We start from the raw sequence: 22505 nt of genomic DNA on the forward strand, positions 1-22505 counted from the left end.
AATGTGGGCACTGTATGGTGGTGTTATTGGGGGTGATGGTGGTGTATTATATGGGCACTGTATGGCGGTATTATTGGGGGTGATGGTGGTGTATGTAAAATGTGGGCACTGTATGGTGGTATTATTAGGGGTGATGGTGGTGTATTATATGGGCACTGTATGGTGGTATTATTGGGGGTGATGGTGGTGTATGTATAATGTGGGCACTGTATGGTGGTATTATTGGGGGTGATGATGGTGTATGTATAATGTGAGCACTGTATGGCGGTATTATTGGGGGTGATGGTGGTCTATGTATAATGTGGGCACTGTATGGTGGTATTATTAGGGGTGATAGTGGTGTATGTATTATATGGGCACTGTATGGTGGTATTATTGGGGGTGATGGTGGTCTATGTATAATGTGGGCACTGTATGGCGGTATTATTGGGGGTGATGGTGGTGTATGTAAAATGTGGGCACTGTATGGTGGTATTATTGGGGGTGATAGTGGTGTATGTATTATATGGGCACTGTATGGTGGTATTATTGGGGAAGATGGTGGTGTATGTATAATGTGGGCACTGTATGGCAGTATTATTGCAGGTGATGGTGGTGTATGTATAATGTGGGCACTGTATGGCAGTATTATTGCAGGTGATGGTGGTGTATGTATAATGTGGGCACTGTATGGCGGTATTATTGGAGTGATGGTGTATGTATAATATGGGAACTGTATGGTGGTATTATTGGGGATGATGGTGTATGTATTATATGGGCACTGTATGGCGGTATTATTGGGGGTGATGGTGGTGTATGTATTATATGGGCACTGTATGGCGGTATTATTGGGGATGATTGTGTATGTATAATGTGGGCACTGTATGGCGGTATTATTGGGAGTGATGGTGGTGTATGTATTATATGGGCACTGTATGGTGGTATTATTGGGGGTGATGGTGGTCTATGTATAATGTGGGCACTGTATGGTGGTATTATTGGGGGTGATGGTGGTCTATGTATAATGTGGGCACTGTATTGTAGTATTATTGGGGTGATGGTGGTCTATGTATAATGTGGGCACTGTATTGTAGTATTATTGGGGATGATGGTGGTGTATGTATTATATGGGCACTGTATGGCGGTATTATTGGGGGTGATTGTGTATGTATAATGTGAGCACTGTATGGTGGTATTATTGGGGGTGATGGTGGTGTATGTATAATGTGAGCACTGTATGGCGGTATTATTGGGGGTAATGGTGATGTATGTATAATGTGAGCACTGTATGGCGGTACTATTGGGGGTAATGGTGGTGTATGTATAATGTGAGCACTGTATGGTGGTATTATTGGGGGTGATGGTGGTCTATGTATAATGTGGGCACTGTATGGTGGTATTATTGGGGGTGATGGTGGTGTATGTATTATATGGGCACTGTATGGCAGTATTATTGGGGTTGATTGTGTATGTATAATGTGAGCACTGTATGGTGGTATTATTGGGGGTGATGGTGGTGTATGTATAATGTGGGCACTGTATGGCGGTATTATTGGAGTTGATGGTGGTCAGAGTCGATGATAAATTATCACTGACATTATTATAAATAAAGATTTATTGGACAGAAAAAAAAAAGGCACCGGATGAAATATCGCGGGATCTTACTAAGTGACGTCACGCGCCTGCCTCGTTCCCGCGATAATCCCATACCTGCGGCTCTACCTCTCGCGAGATCAATGGATTTGCTGCTGTTGAGCCCGGAACGTCGAATGGCGGCGGCGGTCATGTTGGTGAGTCCGGGGGACCGGGGTGTACCGGTGATGTGTGGGGGGAGGAGCGGGGTGTACCGGTGATGCGTGAGGGGAGATGGGGGGGAGGAGCGGGGTGTACCGGTTATGTGTGGGGGGAGGAGCGGGGTGTACCGGTGATGTGTGGGGGGAGGAGCGGGGTGTACCGGTTATGTGTGGGGGGAGGAGCGGGGTGTACCGGTGATGTGTGAGGGGAGATGGGGCCGGAGGAGCGGGGTGTACCGGTGATGTGTGGGGGGAGGAGCGGGGTGTACCGGTGATGTGTGGGGGGAGGAGCGGGGTGTACCGGTGATGTGTGGGGGGAGGAGCGGGGTGTACCGGTGATGTGTGGGGGGAGGAGCGGGGTGTACCGGTGATGTGTGGGGGGAGGAGCGGGGTGTACCGGTGATGTGTGGGGGGAGATGGGGCCGGAGGAGCGGGGTGTACCGGGGATGTGTGAGGGGAGATGGGGGGCGGGGGAGAAGCGGGGTGTACCGGGGGAGATGGGGGGGAGGAGCGGGGTGTACCGGTGATGTGTGAGGGGAGATGGGGCCGGAGGAGCGGGGTGTACCGGGGATGTGTGAGGGGAGATGGGGGGGGAGGAGCGGGGTGTACCGGGGATGTGTGAGGGGAGATGGGGGGGGAGGAGCGGGGTGTACCGGGGGAGATGGGGGGGGAGGAGCGGGGTGTACCGGGGGAGATCGGGAGAGGAGCGGGGTGTACCGGGGGAGATCGGGAGAGGAGCGGGGTGTACCGGGGAGATGGGGGGGGGGGGGAGAAGCGGGGTGTACCGGTGATGTGTGAGGGGAGATGGGGGGGGGGGGGAGGAGCGGGGTGTACCGGTGATGTGTGAGGGGAGATGGGGGGGGGGGGGGGGGGAGGAGCGGGGTGTACCGGTGAGGTGTGAGGGGAGATGGGGGGGGGGGAGGAGCGGGGTGTACCGGGGGAGGAGCGGGGTGTACCGGTGATGTGTGAGGGGAGATGGGGGGGAGGAGCGGGGTGTACCGGTGATGTGTGAGGGGAGGAGCGGGGTGTACCGGTGATGTGTGAGGGGAGATGGGGGGGGGGGAGCGGGGTGTACCGGGGGAGAGGGGGGGGGAGCGGGGTGTACCGGGGGAGATGGGGGGAGATCGGGAGAGGAGCGGGGTGTACCGGGGGAGATGGGGGGAGGAGCGGGGTGTACCGGGGATGAGTGAGGGGAGATCGGGAGAGGAGCGGGGCGTACGGGGGGGGGTCGATGGGTGGGTGGGAGAGGAGCGGGCGTACGGGGGGGGGGGGTAGATGGGTGGGGGGAGAGGAGCGGGCGTACGGGGGGGGGGGGTAGATGGGTGGGGGGAGAGGAGCGGGGCGTACGGGGGGGGGGGGTAGATGGGTGGGGGGAGAGGAGCGGGGCGTACGGGGGGGGGGGGTAGATGGGTGGGGGGAGAGGAGCGGGGCGTACGGGGGGGGGGGGGGTAGATGGGTGGGGGGAGAGGAGCGGGGCGTACGGGGGGGGGGGGTAGATGGGTGGGGGAGAGGAGCGGGGCGTACCGGGGGGGATATGTGATGATAAATGGTGTGAGGGGACATGGGGGCGGAGCTGTCAGTCTGGGGGGCGCTGCTGTTGTCAGGAGGCAGTGGCTCTGTGTCTCCTATGTGTTCTGTGCTGGTCATGTGATATAGATGCGGAGGGTGATCTGATCTCTAGTGATACCTATATAGAGGTGACTCAACTCTCTGACTATATGATCTGTTGACGCTCTGGGTCCTGTAAACGTCGATATTAAAGGGGTTCTCCAGCGCTACAGAAACATGGCCACCTTCTTTCAGAGACAACACGACTCTTGTCTCCAGCTCAGGTGCGGTTTGCAATTAAGCTCCATTTACTTCAATGGAACTGAGCAGCAAAACCGTGCCCAAGCTGGAGACAAGAGTGGGACCCACTCGCCGGATCCACAGCGAGACTTGCTGCAGATCCCGGCCCTGTGTACTCAATGGCAGACAAACTGCGGACAAACTCTGGGCTGCGGACAAACTCGCAGCACATCCCTACTGCGAGTTTGTCTGCCATTGAGTAAACAGGGCTGGGATCTGCAGCAAGTCTCGCTGTTGATCCGGCGAGTGGGTTTGTACCCTTAAAGCGACTCTGTACCCACAATCTGCCCCCCCCCCCCCCCCCCCAACCACTTGTACCTTCGGATAGCTGCTTTTATTCCAAGATCTGTCCTGGGGTCCGTTCGGCAGGTGATGCAGTTATTGTCCTAAAAAAATACTTTTAAACTTGAAGCCCCGTGCCCTACGGGCGTATCTGTGCCCTAACTTTGCACCACCCCTCCGTCCCTCCTCCTCACCATCCTCATCATTAGGAATGCCACTGAAACATTTTCTCCATGCTGAATATTGCACAGGTCCTTAACGATCCAGCCCATGTGACGTACTGCCACAGGTGGGGAATAGGAGGCAATCTGCCTGGAGCATTCCTAATGAGGAGGGTGGGTAGGAGGGACGGAGGGGGGGTGCAAAGCCAGGGCACAGATACGCCCGTAGGGCACGGGGCTGCAAGTTTTAAAGTATTTTTTTAGGACAATAACTGCATAACTTGCCGAACGGACCCCAGGACAGATCTTGGATTAAAAGCAGCTATCTGAAGGTACAAGCGGTTTGGGAAGGTCAGATTGTGGGTACAGAGTCACTTTAAAGGGGCACTCCAGCGGGTTAAAAAAATCCTTTTTAAAGCGGCACTATGAGCAGGTTCGGGCCAAGGAAGCTACTGGGCGAGCGTACGGGGAATGCTCCTAACCCAGGGATAAGTATATCTGAAATTATTAAAAAGCAGCACAATACCAGACCCGAAAGACATATGAATAGCAGCAGCGGCAGCGGCGGCAGTGCAGCCCGGAGGTAATGAGCGGCCGGGTGATATCAGCCGCGTCATTGGCCCCGACCTGCTGACAGTGCCGCTTTAAATCACCTGCTGTCAGGAAGTTCTCTAGATTTGTCTACTCCCTCCATATAAAACTCTCCTGTCTCCCAGTAGTTATCAGCTGCTCTCAGTTGTGGACCCTGAATTACAGCTGTGAAGGGGCTTAAGGCGCCCTCTGCTGGCAGTGGTTTGTGTTAGTGTGGTGTATCATACCCGTACTCTGCTGTTTGTGTGTGTGTGTATATATATAGATATATATATATTAATGTTTTCTTACATCGTCTGCTGATACTAGACATTGATGTGACATCCGCCACCTTGTGAATGCTTTACTGTGTACGTTGCATTTCTGACTTGTTTTCTTTCTCCTGTTGCAGGGTGGCGACTCCATTAAATTGGAAAATGGACAAAGCACATCCTCTAAGCTTGGGCTCCCCCCCCTCACCCCGGAGCAGCAGGAGGCGTTACAGAAGGTGAGCCCCACACGGCCCATGTAGAGTAGATGTGAATCCCACCCTCACATACTCTGAGGTCTCTGATGACTGAGGAGACCAGACTATGAGGTCCTGGCTGCACCCAGCCTCTCGCCCATCCTGTCGCTAGATGCTTTATGATGTCTCCCCGTGATGGCGGCCCAGGCCCCCGTGATGGCGGCGCTCTTGTTTGTCTTTAATGTTTTCTGAGTGTGTGAAAAATATAATACAAGCTGGCCATCTAAGACGATATTGTCCTTCTCCTCAGGGTGCCCGTCCCTCATGTCCTGATCCCCTCATAAGTCTGGACACTGTCCCTATAACCATGGATGATGGGGCTGGCTGTCATGTGATATCACCTCATACAAGCTGGGCATATCATCTTCGGTATGTTCTGTAGACATCAGCAAGTCTAGTGTTAATATATCAGTGGTCCCCTGCTGTTGGTACTACAATTCCCAGCATGCCCACACAGCTTGTAGCTGGAGAGTGACAGGTTGGAGACCCCAATGTTATGGCCAGCAGGTCCTCCTTCCATAGTCACTGACCCCCCCTGACCACCATCTTGTCTTTGGTGTAATGCTGCATGCTGGGTAGAGGGGAGACATTTATGGGGGTGTTGGTAGAATGAGCATTGGTCCTTATTTATGGAGGATGTCCAGGGAAATCTTACACTCGTCCTACTGCCTCCTGGGGGATAAAACAACTAATAAGTGGTACGTGCCTCCTTATACAGCACAGCTGGGTGTAAGGGGCCTTCACTGTGTAAGGACAATGCAGGAGAGGACACTGTTATTCTATAGATCCTCAGGTCAGACCTCCACTGATCATAAAGTGATGGCAGATCCTAGTTCTACACCATCACTTTATATAATAGAATACCCCTTTAAGTCCTTCTCTACCTTCTATCATGGTCTGACTGTTGTGGGGTCCGACATTAGCAGTCAGCTTTCTGATACAGAGACTGCTATAACATGCAGATCCCAGCAGCCCACTGTATGGAATGATAATAGTGAGTACAGTGTATCTCTGGCGCCCCCGGTAGTAACAGCAGCCAGACAGCCATTATGTGCAGAGGTTTTAAAGCTCTTATGTCAGAACTGTAACTGCTAAGGATGGTTATCCGATCTACGGGGGTCCCCCCTGATCTCATGATTGGTTGGCGTCTCAGAGGTTGGATCCCACCATCAGTCTCTTATAGGCAGTTGTGATTTGAGGGTAACCAGACATTGACTCCTGGGGTCAGCGGGTGGGGGGTGGGGTGCAGTGACTCTGTGACCTTGTGACCTGTGTGTATTCCTCTGATGGTGTTTCCCCTTGGATGAGAAGTGGCCAGTCCTCCCTGTAGATAATGGTTCTGTCCTGAAGGTATGTACCCCCATCTTGTGTTAGTGCAGACACGGCCGCCATCATGTCAGATACAGCTCATTGTCACAAGCGCCAGAACCTGGTTGGGCTTCTCCCGCTTCTATTTTATAGAGCTTCTCCCCCCTGGACGACCACCGTGAGTGGACAGGTGACCAGGCTTGGAGGAGGATGAGCCTCCTGGCCCTAGAGAGGTAAGGTGAGGGTGCCCTGTAGTGCAGAGTGGCTCTGGAGCGTGGATACCACCGCCGCCGCCGCCATCGCTGGGACCGCTGTGAGGACTGTTACACGCCTGCCGTTCTCTCCCTCCTCTTATGCTTTTCTTATGACTTCTTCATAGGCAAAGAAATACGCAATGGAACAGAGTATCAAGAGCGTCTTAGTAAAACAAACCATCGCCCACCAGCACCAGCAGCTCACCAACCTCCAGGTACGTGTGCTCCATTTCTCCTCGTACCAGGCCAGCATTGCATCTTCCAGGCTCACACTGGGCAGCACAATGACATGGTGTTACGTTTATCTCATTCCCCTTCTTTCTGTGACAGCTTAAAATGTTTTAGCGTGATGTCGCTTATTACTGTGACACTTTGAGAGTGAAGTACTATAAGTCCCAGCGGTCCTGCTGGGTGATGCCACCTCCACCTATAGACTATAGTATGTGGCTTGCTTTCCTCCTCCGGCTCTATGCTCCTAGACCCCCGTTCAGGGGTGTCAAATGTGGTTTCTTAGTTATTTGCTAGTAGCCGATAAGCCCCTCCAGGAGGAACACCCCCCCCCCCCCCCTCCCCCATTATTTCTACAGGTTCTCTGTTACTTGTGTCTACTTGAATCTAGAGCAGAGAACGTTGTACACAGAAAGCGGCAGCGGACTGAACTCTGTCTTTACTGTCTTTCAGATGGCAGCAGTGACAATGAGCTTTGGAGATCCACTCTCACCTTTACAATCGGTCAATAGAAATATTCACTTCTTCTGGGGCACCATTATTCCTGTGTTGTGGGAGGAGGGGGGTGGGCTGTGTATGGCTTCCTGGGTGGACAGGGTGGGGGTTAGTGGGTTATTTGAAGCTGTCATGATATTGGTGTATAACCGTACTAGACATGTGGCCTGTTCTCACCGGGAGGCTGAAGGTAAGGGCTGATCACACTGCACACATAGGAAAGGCTCATTGTGGAAAGGCTCCATTACATGTCACTAGTTTTTGTCTCTACAGGGATCGGCTCATTGGTGTACAGTGTCCATACAGGCCTCTAAGAAGATCCGTAGGATAGAGGGAGGTGGGGCGACGTTAAAGGGCTCATCCCAGCTGTGTATATATATATATCCTGTACTCACCTCCGTTATCCTGACCCACCCGCTCTGCTGCACTGGGCTGTTTCGGCCAAACACTGCTTGCAGTGGTGTCTTTCCTCAGCCAGTGATTGGCTCATACCGACCCCAGGAATCACAGCGGACACCGTGGGGCCGGCATAACAGACACTGTGGGGAGTATAGGATCACACAGCCTCGGCAGACTCAAGTAACAAAACCCTTCTAAGAAAAACTCAACTTTTTTTTTTCAATTTGAAAAATGTAATTGCTATCTGCTGTTCCTGTGCTGCTGGTCCACCTCAGTATAGAGAATAGCAGATCCTGCACTGTGCACACAGCTGTTCCTGTGCTGCTGGTCCACCTCAGTATAGAGAATAGCAGATCCTGCACTGTGCACACAGCTGTTCCTGTGCTGCTGGTCCACCTCAGTATAGAGAATAGCAGATCCTGCACTGTGCACACAGCTGTTCCTGTGCTGCTGGTCCACCTCAGTATAGAGAATAGCAGATCCTGCACTGTGCACACAGCTGTTCCTGTGCTGCTGGTCCACCTCAGTATAGAGAATAGCAGAGCCTGCACTGTGCACACAGCTGTTCCTGTGCTGCTGGTCCTCCTCAGTATAGAGAATAGCAGAGCCTGCACTGTGCACACAGCTGTTCCTGTGCTGCTGGTCCACCTCAGTATAGAGAATAGCAGAGCCTGCACTGTGCACACAGCTGTTCCTGTGCTGCTGGTCCTCCTCAGTATAGAGAATAGCAGAGCCTGCACTGTGCACACAGCTGTTCCTGTGCTGCTGGTCCTCCTCAGTATAGAGAATAGCAGAGCCTGCACTGTGCACACAGCTGTTCCTGTGCTGCTGGTCCTCCTCAGTATAGAGAATAGCAGAGCCTGCACTGTGCACACAGCTGTTCCTGTGCTGCTGGTCCACCTCAGTATAGAGAATAGCAGAGCCTGCACTGTGCACACAGCTGTTCCTGTGCTGCTGGTCCTCCTCAGTATAGAGAATAGCAGAGCCTGCACTGTGCACACAGCTGTTCCTGTGCTGCTGGTCCTCCTCAGTATAGAGAATAGCAGAGCCTGCACTGTGCACACAGCTGTTCCTGTGCTGCTGGTCCTCCTCAGTATAGAGAATAGCAGAGCCTGCACTGTGCACACAGCTGTTCCTGTGCTGCTGGTCCTCCTCAGTATAGAGAATAGCAGAGCCTGCACTGTGCACACAGCTGTTCCTGACTCCCTGGCGGTGGGCACATACTATGGTGAAGTGTTTGGAGGAGCAGTGCTGCAGCCTGTACATCTTCAGTGTCTATGGATCTAGCATTGTCCTTAGTACTTGGGGGTGGAGGGGGGGGGGGCATGTTTGGCTGCAGAATCCTCATAGTCGGCCTGGAGGGTACACGCACTCTACGCAAGATTGACGGATAACTGTGACGTGTCATAGACTCCGTCCAAAGAATGAACCCGTTCCGTCGCCATTCTGTAGTGTGCACGTACCCGAATAGATTGTCCCCCAGCATGGTGCTTCTGGCTCTGATGCTTCACGCGTGCTCTAATCACTAAAAGTTAGTCAAAAATAATACAAAGACAGTAATGCTTTAGGGTGTGTTCACACGTACAGGATCTGCAGCAGATTTGATGGCCCACATTAGATTCAAAGCAAATCTGCAACTTCAAATCTGCTGCAGATCCTGCATGTGTGAACGCACCCTTAAAGGGACTTAGTTTGCACTTAAAGGGCCTCTTCAAAAGGAGAAAGAATAAATCAACTGGTGACAGCAAGTTAAACAGACTTATAAAGTATGTCTGGTACTTATCAGCTGCTGTATGTCCTGCAGGAAGTGGTGTATTCTCTCCAGGCTGACACAGTGCTCTCTGCTGCCACCTCTGTCCATGTCAGGAACTGTCCAGAGCAGGAGAGGTTTTCTATGGGGATTTGCTGCTGCTCTGGACAGTTCCTGACATGGACAGAGGTGGCAGCAGAGAGCACTGTCAGACTGGAGAGAATACACCACTTCCTGTAGGACATACAGCAGCTGATAAGTACGGGATATTTTTAAATAGAAGTAAGTTACAAATATATAACTTTCTGACACCAGTTGATTTAATGTTTTTTCCCTCTGGAGTGCCCCTTTAATCCTCTGCATCTTACATAAGCCGTTCTCCATAATCTGCCCCCTACAGGTTTATTTTCAATCTCCCCAGTGCTGTTTACTGATCTGTGCCCTACTGATTGCATCTGTCCCCCCCGAGAATCATGGTAATATATCAAAGCAGTGGGTATATACATTACTGATACATCCTTTCTTATACTCCGGAGCTGCACTCACTATTCTACTTTTTTTCTGGAAACAGTCTGCAAACTTGTGGAGACCCCTATAATTCTGGGGGTTCTGTTTCTCATATCAGGTGGCTGTATAATGTCTGGAGTGCTGGGAGATCCCCCCTCTGTGTATGATGCTACTGAGGGGACCTGGGGCCGCACTGCATGCTGGGTGATGGGGGAGGGGGGGGGGGAGTATGGGCTCAGTATATGGTTGTATATAGTCAAACACCTCTGTAGTGTTATACAGTTTTTCCTCTAGAGGACATCTTGTATACAAGCCAAGTGTCACATCCACTATGCAGCAGCACAGATTTAAGCTCTGGGGGGGGGGGCAGCTGCTGTGTGGTAGATACCTGGGGGGGGGGGCAGCTGCTGTGTCGTAGATACCTGGGGGGGGGCAGCTGCTGTGTGGTAGATACCTGGGGGGGGGCAGCTGCTGTGTCGTAGATACCTGGGGGGGGGCAGCTGCTGTGTCGTAGATACCTGGGGGGGGGGGAGGGCAGCTGCTGTGTGGTAGATACCTGGGGGGGGGGCAGCTGCTGTGTGGTAGATACCTGGAGGGTGGGGCAGCTGCTGTGTGGTAGATACCTGGAGGGTGGGGCAGCTGCTGTGTGGTAGATACCTGGAGGGTGGGGCAGCTGCTGTGTGGTAGATACCTGGGGGGGGGCAGCTGCTGTTTGGTAGATACCTGGAGGGTGGGGCAGCTGCTGTGTGGTAGATACCTGGGGGGGGGGCAGCTGCTGTGTGGTAGATACCTGGAGGGTGGGGCAGCTGCTGTGTGGTAGATACCTGGAGGGTGGGGCAGCTGCTGTGTGGTAGATACCTGGAGGGTGGGGCAGCTGCTGTGTGGTAGATACCTGGGGTGGGGGCAGCTGCTGTGTGGTAGATACCTGGGGGGGGGGCAGCTGCTGTGTGGTAGATACCCGGGTGGGGGCAGCTGCTGTGTGGTAGATACCCGGGTGGGGGCAGCTGCTGTGTGGTAGATACCCGGGTGGGGGCAGCTGCTGTGTGGTAGATACCTGGGGGGGGGGCAGCTGCTGTGTGGTAGATACCCGGGTGGGGGCAGCTGCTGTGTGGTAGATACCCGGCTTGGGGCAGAAGCCACTTCATAGTGATGGTGGGGGTTCTCTTCTGCCATTCTCTGTGTCCCCTTCCTTGGGTTTCTGTGCCCTCTTCTCTGATGTCATGGAGGTGTCTGAGAGCTGAGGAATCCCTGTTGTCCTATGTTATAGGGCTTCATGTTGTGGCCGTCTCCAGTCTTGGAGCAGCCATTGGAAGGCCTGTGGCTTTTGCTCCACTTTAGAGCGGACCCCACTCTGACTGATCCTCTATAATTCATCCACGTGTCTGCCCCCCTCACGGCTCCACTCTCTCCACACTGCGCTGTAGTCTTTGGGACACGTGTGTGTGTGTGTGTGTGTGTGTGTGTGTGTGTACACATATATAATGTCTATATATTCAGACACACACACGGACAAGGAAAGCCTAATGATGTCACTGTATGTGAACACTGTCCATATAAGGTCAGTGACCTCATCAGGCCTTCCCTGGGGACGTTGGGATCCTTCCTCTCCTCCGGACACCCCACGTGTAATCTTACTTGCTGTTGGCTCCCTGCAGGGGGCCAATAAAGCGGATATGTTTCCAGATTGGATAACACTGGTGCTTTATATGCTATTCCATCCTAATGTCTACTGACCATAAGGAAGCGCAGCTGTATACATACCTTTATAGTTCTATTAAAGGGGTACTCCGCTTAACAGGTTCTTAGCCTGTTCAATTCCTACCCATAATCTAAGCTTGTGTGTAATAGTTTTCGGTTACATGAATTTGGCCAATTGTCTGCAGCACATCCTGACCCTGAAGCTGCAGAAAATCCTCAATTCCTGGTCCACATGGTCTTGGCCCCTCTGTCCTCCTTTCTGAAACCAAAGTCACAAGATCTGTAAGCCTCATCTCTAACCCCGCCCACCTCTGACATCACACCAATCAGTGAGCACCTGGCTAAGGGGTGGGGAAGCAACAGAATAGTGACAGCCTCCAGAGTAGTATTGGGGAAAGGAAACTTTCTGTCTAATCTATCTATGTAGATGGATATGTGGCCCGGGGTAAGCTAAGTTTGACTGTCAATGTTAGAGAAAACCAGTAGTGTGGGAGTTAACAGTAATCAGAAAGGGAGTCCAGTCAGTGCTGTGTGAGGTAACTGGAAGCAAGGTCCTATGTGTGAGGTAACAGGAAGCAAGGATACACTTAAGGGACCCCCCCCCCCCCCCCATCTCCTAAAAATCTCAAACCCCTCCCAATACCCCATGCTGCCATATCATAAGAGTGGTTGTGGAGAACAGATAGATATTTTATTTACAGTGTAGATGGAGCGAGAGATGGGTGGATACTTGGCATTCGGCTCTGAGGTGCAATACATGCTGGGAGATGTAGTTTCCTAGCTGGCACCATATTGAATATAGATCGGCTTTTAGAAAACTTGGAGCTCAGGAACGGCAGCAGCAAGAAAGACAGGATATGTCTGAAAATACTCAGGGGTACTTGGAAAGTGAGGCGGGGTTCACACTACATTTTTACAATCCGTTTTTTCTCTCCTCACCTTCACGACGGCACCGCTGGAGTTAACTCATGCCTAGGGACAGGAGAAGCACAGCACGAGAGGTTAAAAGCCCCTTCCCACTAACACCAGTGCTTTTCCTGTCCCTGTAAGGGCAGGGACCAGAGGTGGGGGATCCGCCGTGAAGGTGAGAAGATCCCCTGCAAGCAGATTCACTTACCCCCCAGCAGGATCAATCAGGGTTTGGCCTCCTTCCTTCCTCTCATTATCGGCTGGAGGTCCTGAGGTAGGGAATGGCCCGGATCTCTGCGCCATCCTCGGGGCTAGGCTTGCGGCCTTGTGTTGGTGCGGCAGGCCTACTTGCGGTTACGTGGCGTTCCGGAAGTAAGGCCTGAGGCCTAGTCGGTAGTGTTTTTTTTTGTAAAAAAAACAGGTGGAAAAACTGATGCATTTGTGTGCATCTGGTTGGATCTGTTTTTTTCCATAGACTTTAATTATAAAATAAGGATCAAAGCGCGTCAAATTTTTTAAAAATTGGCACAAAAATAAGGTCAGCTACGGTTTTGTGTATGTTAAAAAAAAAAAAAAAAATGGGGTTTGACCCTTTTTTGTTTTTAATAATGGAATTCAATGGGAAAACGGGTCAGAACTAGAGATGATCGAACCATCCGAACCCAAACTTTCAGCATTCGATTAGCGGTGGCTGCTGAAGTTGGATAAAGCCCTAAGGCTATGTGGAAATCATGGATATAGTCATTGGCTGTATCCATGTTCTCCAGACAACCTTAGAGCTTTATCCAAGTTCAGCAGCTCCCGCTAATCATATGCCGAACGTTCGGGTTCGGATGGACCCGAACCCGGTTCGCTCATCTCTAGTCAGAACAGATGCACACAAATGCATTCGTTTTTTTTCATGTTTTTCGCAAAAACGTAAAAAAAAATAATAATTAATTGCAAAAACATGGTGTGAACCCGGCCTAAGAACAGCTAGGTTTGGGAGCATTTATTTTTTTATGGGTGGAATACCCCTTTTAAGGATGAACCCAGTCAGTGCACAATGTCCGTATAGTTAAGTGTCTGTATCCTAAGCTGCGGGGTGGTCCGGCCATAGAGCAGCTGCGTTTCATTGTGTATATATATATGTCTCCCCCATCACTAATGTGGTGTGTCCCCTCCATTGATGGTTTGTGTGGTATCTCCCCCCCATCACTAATATGATGTGTCCCCTCCATTGATGGTCTGTGTGGTATCTCCCACTCCCATCACTAATATGGTGTCCCCTCCATTGATGGTCTGTGTGGTATCTCCCCCCCCATCCCCATCACTAATATGGTGTGTCCCCTCCATTGATGGTCTGTGTGGTGTCTCCCCCATCACTAATATGGTGTGTCCCCTCCATTGTTGGTCTGAGTGGTGTCTCTTTCCCCCCCCCCCCCCCCCCCTACATCACTAATATGGTGTGTCCCCTCCATTGTTGGTCTGAGTGGTGTCTCCCCCCCCCCCCCCCTACATCACTAATATGGTGTGTCCCCTCCATTGTTGGTCTGAGTGGTGTCTTCCCCCCCCCCCCCCCCTACATCACTAATATGGTGTGTCCCCTCCATTGATGGTCTGTGTGGTGTCCCCTCCATTGTTGGTCTGAGTGGTGTCTCCCCCCCCCCCCCCCCCCCCCCCCCCCCCTACATCACTAATATGATGTGTCCCCTCCATTGATGGTTTGTGTGGTATCTCCCACTCCCATCACTAATATGGTGTGTCCCCTCCATTGATGGTCTGTGTGGTGTCTCCCCCCCCCTACATCACTAATATGGTGTGTCCCCTCCATAGATGTCTGTGTGGTGTCTCCCCCCCCCCCCCCCCTACATCACTAATATGGTGTGTCCCCTCCATAGATGTCTGTGTGGCGTCTCCCCCCCCCCTCCCCCTACATCACTAATATGGTGAGTCCCCTCCATAGATGTCTGTGTGGCGTCTCCCCCCCCCCCCCCCCCCCCCCCCCCCCTCCCCCTACATCACTAATATGGTGAGTCCCCTCCATTGATGTCTGTGTGGTGTCTCCCCCCCCCCCCCTCCCCCTACATCACTAATATGGTGTGTCCCCTCCATAGATGTCTGTGTGGCGTCTCCCCCCCCCCCCCCCTCCCCCTACATCACTAATATGGTGAGTCCCCTCCATTGATGTCTGTGTGGTGTCTTCCCCCCCCCCCCCCCCCCCCCCCCCCCCTACATCACTAATATGGTGTGTCCCCTCCATAGATGTCTGTGTGGTGTGTCTTCCCCCCCCCCCCCTACATCACTAATATGGTGTGTCCCCTCCATTAATGGTCTGTGTGGTGTCCCCCCCCCCCCCCCCTACATCACTAATATGATGTGTCCCCTCCATTGATGGTCTGTGTGGTGTCCCCTCCATTGATGGTCTGTGTGATGTCTCCCCCATCACTAATATGGTGTGTCCCCTCCATTGTTGGTCTGAGTGGTGTTTCCCCCCCCCCCCCCCCCCCTACATCACTAATATGATGTGTCCCCTCCATTGATGGTCTGTGTGCACGCTCTCTCTCTCGTGGTATAATGGATCATCCATAGTCGGCTCAGATAGATCTCCCTCATATCTGTGTAATAGGAAGCTTGTCATATTATCCAGTGTGGTGGGCATATTGGCCCAGGAGGGGGTCAGGCAGGTAGCCGCCTCAGCTTGCAGCTCCGGAGGCTCTGACTCGTCGGATAACGCTCCTGTGATTTATCCAATGTCCCTAACCAGTTTCCTCCTCCTGCAGGTCGGGAAGGGCTTTCCGCGGCCTCTGGCTGCCTAATCTGGGCGGTGGTGAGATAACCGGGGTTCATTGTCCAGTGGTTGGGGGTGGCGGTGGGGAAGGGGCTGGAGGCAGAGGAGATATCGGTGTTCTGCTCATTGTGTCTCTCTGTCATGCTGCTCCTCATCACTGGCTTTTCTCTCCTAGATCGCTGCTCAGAGGCAACGGGCCCTCGCCATAATGTGTCGCGTCTACGTGGGCTCCATCTACTATGAGCTGGGAGAGGACACCATCCGCCAGGCCTTCGCACCATTTGGACCCATTAAAAGCATTGACATGTCCTGGGACTCCGTCACCATGAAGCACAAGGTAAAGAAAATGTTAAGCCGAAACCTCTACCAGTGAACCAAAGGCCCAGGATTTGGGCATGTGGCTCTGCATAGTCTTACTATAGTCTACCTCGTCTAGACAAGCCTTTGGACTGACTCATAACACTAACAGAAGGCACAGGATAGAGATGGAGTTTGCTGGTGATCTGGATACCATTGTAACAAGCCCTCGGCTACAATCGTGGACTAATGGAGCCACATCTTTCGCTCCATACGCCGCCAGAATTCTTGCTTTTTTTTGTCTTTTTTCCCCCCCCCAGAGAATATGGTACGCCATGGTTAGTGGTCAGACGACCCCAGGTACGCCATGGTTGGTGGTCAGACGACCCCAGGTACGCCATGGTTAGTGGTCAGACGACCCCAGGTACGCCATGGTTAGTGGTCAGATGACTCCAGGTACGCCATGGTTAGTGGTCAGACGACCCCAGGTACGCCATGGTTGGTGGTCAGACGACCCCAGGTACGCCATGGTTAGTGGTCAGACGACCCCAGGTACGCCATGGTTAGTGGTCAGACGACCCCAACGTATGCCATGGTTAGTGGTCAGACGACCCCACGTACGCCATGGTTAGTGGTCAGACGACCCCAGATACGCCATGGTTAGTGGTCAGACGACCCCAGGTACGCCATGGTTAGTGGTCAGACGACCCCAGGTACGCCATGGTTAGTGGTCAGACGACCCCAGGTACGCCATGGTTAGTGGTCAGACGACCCCAGGTACGCCATGGTTAGTGGTCAGACGACCCCAGGTACGCCATGGTTAGTGGTCAGACGACCCCAGGTACGCCATGGTTAGTGGTCAGACGACCCCAGGTACGCCATGGTTAGTGGTCAGACGACCCCAGGTACGCCATGGTTAGTGGTCAGACGACCCCAGGTACGCCATGGTTAGTGGTCAGACGACCCCAGGTACGCCATGGTTAGTGGTCAGACGACCCCAGGTACGCCATGGTTAGTGGTCAGACGACCCCAGGTACGCCATGGTTAGTGGTCAGACGACCCCAGGTACGCCATGGTTAGTGGTCAGACGACCCCAGGTACGCCATGGTTAGTGGTCAGACGACCCCAGGTACGCCATGGCTAGTGGTCAGACGACCCCAGGTACGCCATGGCTAGTGGTCAGACGACCCCAGGTACGCCATGGCTAGTGGTCAGACGACCCCAGGTACGCCATGGCTAGTGGTCAGACGACCCCAGGTACGCCATGGCTAGTGGTCAGACGACCCCAGGTACGCCATGGCTAGTGGTCAGACGACCCCAGGTACGCCATGGCTAGTGGTCAGACGACCCCAGGTACGCCATGGCTAGTGGTCAGACGACCCCAGGTACGCCATGGCTAGTGGTCAGACGACCCCAGGTACGCCATGGCTAGTGGTCAGACGACCCCAGGTACGCCATGGCTAGTGGTCAGACGACCCCAGGTACGCCATGGCTAGTGGTCAGACGACCCCAGGTACGCCATGGTTAGTGGTCAGACGACCCCAGGTACGCCATGGTTAGTGGTCAGACGACCCCAGGTACGCCATGGTTAGTGGTCAGACGACCCCAGGTACGCCATGGTTGGTGGTCAGACGACCCCAGGTACGCCATGGTTAGTGGTCAGACGACCCCAGGTACGCCATGGTTAGTGGTCAGACGACCCCAGGTACGCCATGGTTAGTGGTCAGGTGATGCCATTTGCTGTCATATTACTGTTTTTTCTTATTACATCATAGTGACAACCAAAACCATCCAAATGTCCCTGATCCGAGGTTCCCATCCCCCAGTCCTTAATCCCGTATATTACCCCTGTAACAGGGGTAATGACAGCTTGAAGTCCTTTGTGGTAGTTGTGGATGAGGCTCTTTATGTTCTGAGATGGTAAAGCCGCCCATTCTTCTGGGTTCCTGTATATTCCTGGTCTGTCCTGAATGGTGCGTGCTGGAGATCTCCCCAGAGCAGCTCAATGATACTGAGGTCAGGAGACGGACATGGCCGCTCCAGAACCTTCACTTTGTTCTTTAGCCAATGACAGGTCTTGTGTTTTGTATCGTTGTCATGTTGCAACGTCCCAGTACGTCCCAGATTCCGGGCTGATGAGTGCACATTTGCCTCCAGTATTTGCTGATAACCGGCTGCATTCGTCTTTCCCATATCATTCCTAAGCCTTTATAGCTCACACATCCCCAAAACATCAGCGATCTACCCCCCTCCCCTGCGCTTCATTATAGGCGGTGCTGACCCCTCCCTTTCTCTCCAAATGACCTTGTTCCAGAGGTCTGATGGCCCGTGTCTCTGGGCCGTCTGGCAAATTTGCGCTTTCTTCATGTGCCTCCTGAAACAGCCGCACCGCTAGTTTCCAGAGAGTCTTGGATTTCAGCTGATGTTGTTTGTGGGTTTTTTCTTTGTGTTCCGAGTTTTCCTGGCAGTTGCGTCCGAAAGTTTGGTCACTGGGGGAGGGGAACTTCTGACCAGGGTCATTTGGATGGTTTGGTTGTCAAATGATGTAATAAGAGAAAACACAGAAGTGTGACAATAAATGGCGTCACCTGACCACTAACCATGAAGGGGAAAAAGGTTTTTAAAACTTTTGAGCACAACTGTACATCTAGACCTAGTGCAAATGATGGGATAACGTATTGTGAAGCCGTCATGTGGCCTGTCATGAATGATGTATCACTGTCCTTACCCGTCGTGTTGGCGTAGTTTAGCATCCATCTTTTGTTGTGTGCAGATCTCCTGATACATTAGTAATGTAAATCCTGATCGGTCTTTTGGTTCTTCTCTCCCTCCAGGGCTTCGCCTTTGTGGAGTACGAGGTCCCAGAAGCTGCACAGCTGGCCCTGGAGCAGATGAACTCCGTCATGTTGGGTGGAAGAAACATAAAGGTGAGATGACGGATTATTCTGTGTGACTACAGGGATTATATACAGCATCGCTCAGTGTGACTGGTGAGCGTCGGCCACGTGACTAGGATCATCTGAGCCAGAATCTGAGGACAGGCAGATGTGCGTCCCTGAGCCTCAGCCCTGGCGGTCTCTCTTTCCCCCGCCCCATCCCTGTTGCTTGCCCTCTTTCCCTGCCTTAGGCCTGGTCTCTCTCTTTCCCCCCACCTGTCTCTTTTCTTTGCCTTGGTCCCCCCACTATTATCTGGGTTTGTTCTCCCCTCAGGTGGGCAGACCCAGTAACATCGGGCAGGCTCAGCCAATCATTGACCAGCTGGCGGAAGAGGCGCGTTCCTTCAACAGAATTTATGTGGCGTCTGTCCACCAAGATTTATCGGACGACGACATTAAGAGCGTGTTTGAGGCCTTTGGAAAGATCAAGTCGTGTATGTTAGCCCGGGACCCCACCACAGGGAAACACAAGGGTTACGGCTTCATAGGTGAGACGAGAAGATGGCGTAAGCTGTCAGTATAAACCTCATAAGCTGCCATACACACACGTCCTAGCTGTCAGTATAAACCATAAGCTGTCATACATTCACGTCCTAGCTGTCAGTATAAACCATAAGCTGTCATACATTCACGTCCTAGCTGTCGGTATACACCATAACCTGACTTACACACGTCCTAGCTGTCGGTATACACCATATGATGAGCATGCCTCCTGAATTGGGGGAGAAAGCTGCTGACTGACTTCTCTTTTCTCCCTGCCCATAAGTCATTGAGGCAGATAGGGGAGACCCCATACACCACAGCCAGTGGCTGATCCTGGTGGGTTTGGCTTGTTCTGTATCTGCACTCCATAGTGATGTGATATCAGGCAGTGGCTGGTGGTGTCTCTCCTTTGAGGGATCTGCAGGTCCATATTCACACACTGTGTGACCTCCAGTACTTCCTGGGAAGGGTCCCCTGAATACAGAGCTAACCGTTCTCTCCTCCTGCAGAGTATGAGAAGGCGCAGTCCTCGCAGGACGCTGTTTCCTCCATGAATTTGTTTGATTTGGGCGGTCAGTATCTTCGAGTAGGGAAGGCCGTAACGCCACCCATGCCGCTGCTGACGCCAGCCACACCTGGAGGACTACCCCCAGCCGCTGCTGTCGCTGCTGCTGCTGCCACCGCCAAAATTACAGCTCAGGTGAGGAGGATGGTTCATGTTGGAATGATGGCAGCCAATATGGCTCCGGCTTCCTGTTATCTCAGTGTGTGGAGCAGAGCCGAAGCCGGATGATGGGCATTCTCTGTCCTGGCGTGCAGCCCTGGCCCTACACACACACATAACATGAGGACAGGGGCCCTGGATATTTCTCTGTCAGACACTTATACGGTATCTTTTCTTTTTTTTTTTGCTTTCCTATAGGAAGCTGTAGCAGGAGCAGCAGTCCTCGGCACGCTGACCAGTCCAGGTCTTGTCACACCAGCACTAACACTCGCCCAGCCGCTGGGGGCGTTACCTCAGGCTGTCATGGCGGCACAGGCCCCAGGTGTTATTACAGGTAGGTGACCTGTGTGGAAGCCTCAGCCCTGCGGGTCACACAGTATGGATCCCTGCATTATAGGGAAGTGCTGGGGTCTACTTTTATATAGGCATTTGCTGAAGCGCTGTCTGAGGCCTCAGTCACACATTTCTTATCAGGATTTCTGAACCCATAGAAGTACATTCAGCACAGGCTCCCTTTAGGATTTTTCCTGAAGGGTGTCCACTTTGGAAAATCCTGTCCGGGAAGCGCCCAGGATTCCTGATTTGTAGCCGCAGTTTTCCCTTTAAGCTGCACAGCATGTGATCCCATTAGCTTGTAGATATGAAGGGCTGCTGCACATTTGTGGGTCCCGGGTGGTGTGGGGGATGAAGGGTCGCTGCAGCTGCAAATTTGTGGGTCCCAGGGGGTGGGGATGGGGTGAAGAAACACTGCTGCTGTACTGGCGGGTCCCTGTATGGGTCCTCCCTTCACCCAGTCTATCACCTGTCATCTGCCCAGACACCTTGATAGGCAGAGATGTGAGCGGCAGATTCTGCTGGAACTTCTGTCTGAATGCGCCCTTATGAATGAAAATAGGTCAGGAGATTAGATTCTATTTTCCTGAATGGACCTTCAGGAAAAATCCCAAATCACTAATAATTACAAATGTACCCCTATGGGGCCGGATTTCCTGATAAGAAATCTGGGTGGATTTTCTGGATGTGTGAAGGGGTCTTAGTGTTCTGTCTGAATGTCTTCTCTCGTTGCTGTAGGTGTAACTCCAGTGCGGCCCACTCTCCCCGTGACCATCCCACAAGTGGGGCTAGTGAACCCCATCTTGTCCAGCCCCCCGGCCCTGGCACAGATGGAGGCAAAGAAGGAGAAGGATGAGGAGGAGCTGGCCCCCGAGTCTGAGCGGCCGGAGATGCTGAGCGAGCAAGAACACATGAGTATCTCCGGGAGCAGCGCCCGCCACATGGTCATGCAGAAGCTCATGCGCAAGCAGGAGGTGAGGAGTCTGCAGGATCTGGGGAGGGGGGAAAAGGGGGCTTTACATTTACCCATAGTGTTTTAAAGGGGCTTTCCAAGATTTCCATATAACCTTATTTTAGCGTCCGGATCATTCTATAGAATCTTTAGGGTTGCTCTATGGTGGTCTCCGTGGTCGAATTAAATGGTAGCGGTGGATGTTGGGATCAGACTGTGGCTGCTAAGGGCTCACTAAGGCGGCTACATCACCGGGGGAGCATGGGTGGTCAGGGCGCCCTATGGCAGATGTATCTCGGGGGTCACCATGCCAGGTGTACTAATGCCTCCGTTTTCCGTCACAGTCCACAGTCATGGTTCTACGCAACATGGTGGATCCCAGAGACATTGATGACGACTTGGAGGGGGAGGTGACGGAAGAATGCGGCAAGTTTGGCGCTGTGAACCGGGTGATCATCTACCAGGAGAAGCAGGGCGAGGAGGATGACGCTGAAATCATTGTTAAAATCTTTGTGGAATTCTCCATGGCCGTCGAGACTCATAAAGCTATCCAGGCGCTGAACGGCCGCTGGTTTGCTGGACGGAAAGTTGTGGCAGAAGTTTATGATCAAGAAAGGTTCGATAATAGCGATCTATCAGCGTGACCCCCGGACTGTCACCCCCATCCTCCTTGTACTGTTTATTTTTTATTATTGTGGATTTGTCCTAATTCTGCAGAGTAGGATTCTGGGTAATAAATTGTCTGTTTACTTTTTTTTCCTCTTGTCTGTTTCACTCATTCCACTTGCTGTGACCCCCTATAGAGATACAGATATAGAGATACAGACCCCAGAGGATGCTGGGAGAGGAGGCTGTCCTGTCTGACTCCTTCCTGATCTGTGACCCCTATAGAGATTAGTACAGACCCCCAGAGGATGTTGTCATGGTGGTCTGTGCTCTGTGATCATGGTGCTTTGTTCTGTATACAGGACTGATCATGGTGCTCTGTGTGTACAGGACTGATCATGGTGCTCTGTGTACAGGACTGATCATGGTGCTCTGTGTATACAGGACTGATCATGGTGCTCTGTGTGTGTACAGGACTGATCATGGTGCTCTGTGTGTACAGGACTGATTATGGTGCTCTGTGTGTACAGGACTGATTATGGTGCTCTGTGTGTACAGGACTGATCATGGTGCTCTGTGTGTACAGGACTGATCATGGTGCTCTGTGTGTACAGGACTGATCATGGTGCTCTGTGTGTACAGGACTGATCATGGTGCTCTGTGTGTACAGGACTGATCATGGTGCTCTGTGTGTACA

At 52.5% G+C, this 22505-nt stretch overlaps 1 protein-coding gene across 2 annotated transcripts; it reads left to right on the forward strand.

Annotated features, from left to right (window-relative positions):
- Positions 1-1659: 1659 nt before the first annotated feature.
- On the forward strand, positions 1660-21957 carry PUF60 (poly(U) binding splicing factor 60). 2 transcript variants are annotated; one of them, XM_069956925.1, is made up of 11 exons: positions 1660-1769; positions 5046-5141; positions 6847-6936; positions 7403-7453; positions 15653-15814; positions 18609-18701; positions 18985-19198; positions 19703-19893; positions 20116-20251; positions 20989-21224; positions 21547-21957. In XM_069956925.1, the coding sequence occupies exons 1-11, from the start codon at positions 1716-1718 to the stop codon at positions 21844-21846; spliced, it is 1623 nt and encodes a 540-aa protein (XP_069813026.1). In that variant the 5' UTR covers positions 1660-1715; the 3' UTR covers positions 21847-21957. The 2 variants fall into 2 exon arrangements, with proteins under 2 accessions (XP_069813026.1, XP_069813027.1); XM_069956926.1 differs by lacking the exon at positions 7403-7453.
- The last annotated feature ends 548 nt before the right edge of the window (positions 21958-22505 follow it).

This window comes from Dendropsophus ebraccatus, chromosome 2 (assembly GCF_027789765.1).
Source record: "Dendropsophus ebraccatus isolate aDenEbr1 chromosome 2, aDenEbr1.pat, whole genome shotgun sequence".
Lineage (NCBI taxonomy): Eukaryota > Metazoa > Chordata > Amphibia > Anura > Hylidae > Dendropsophus > Dendropsophus ebraccatus.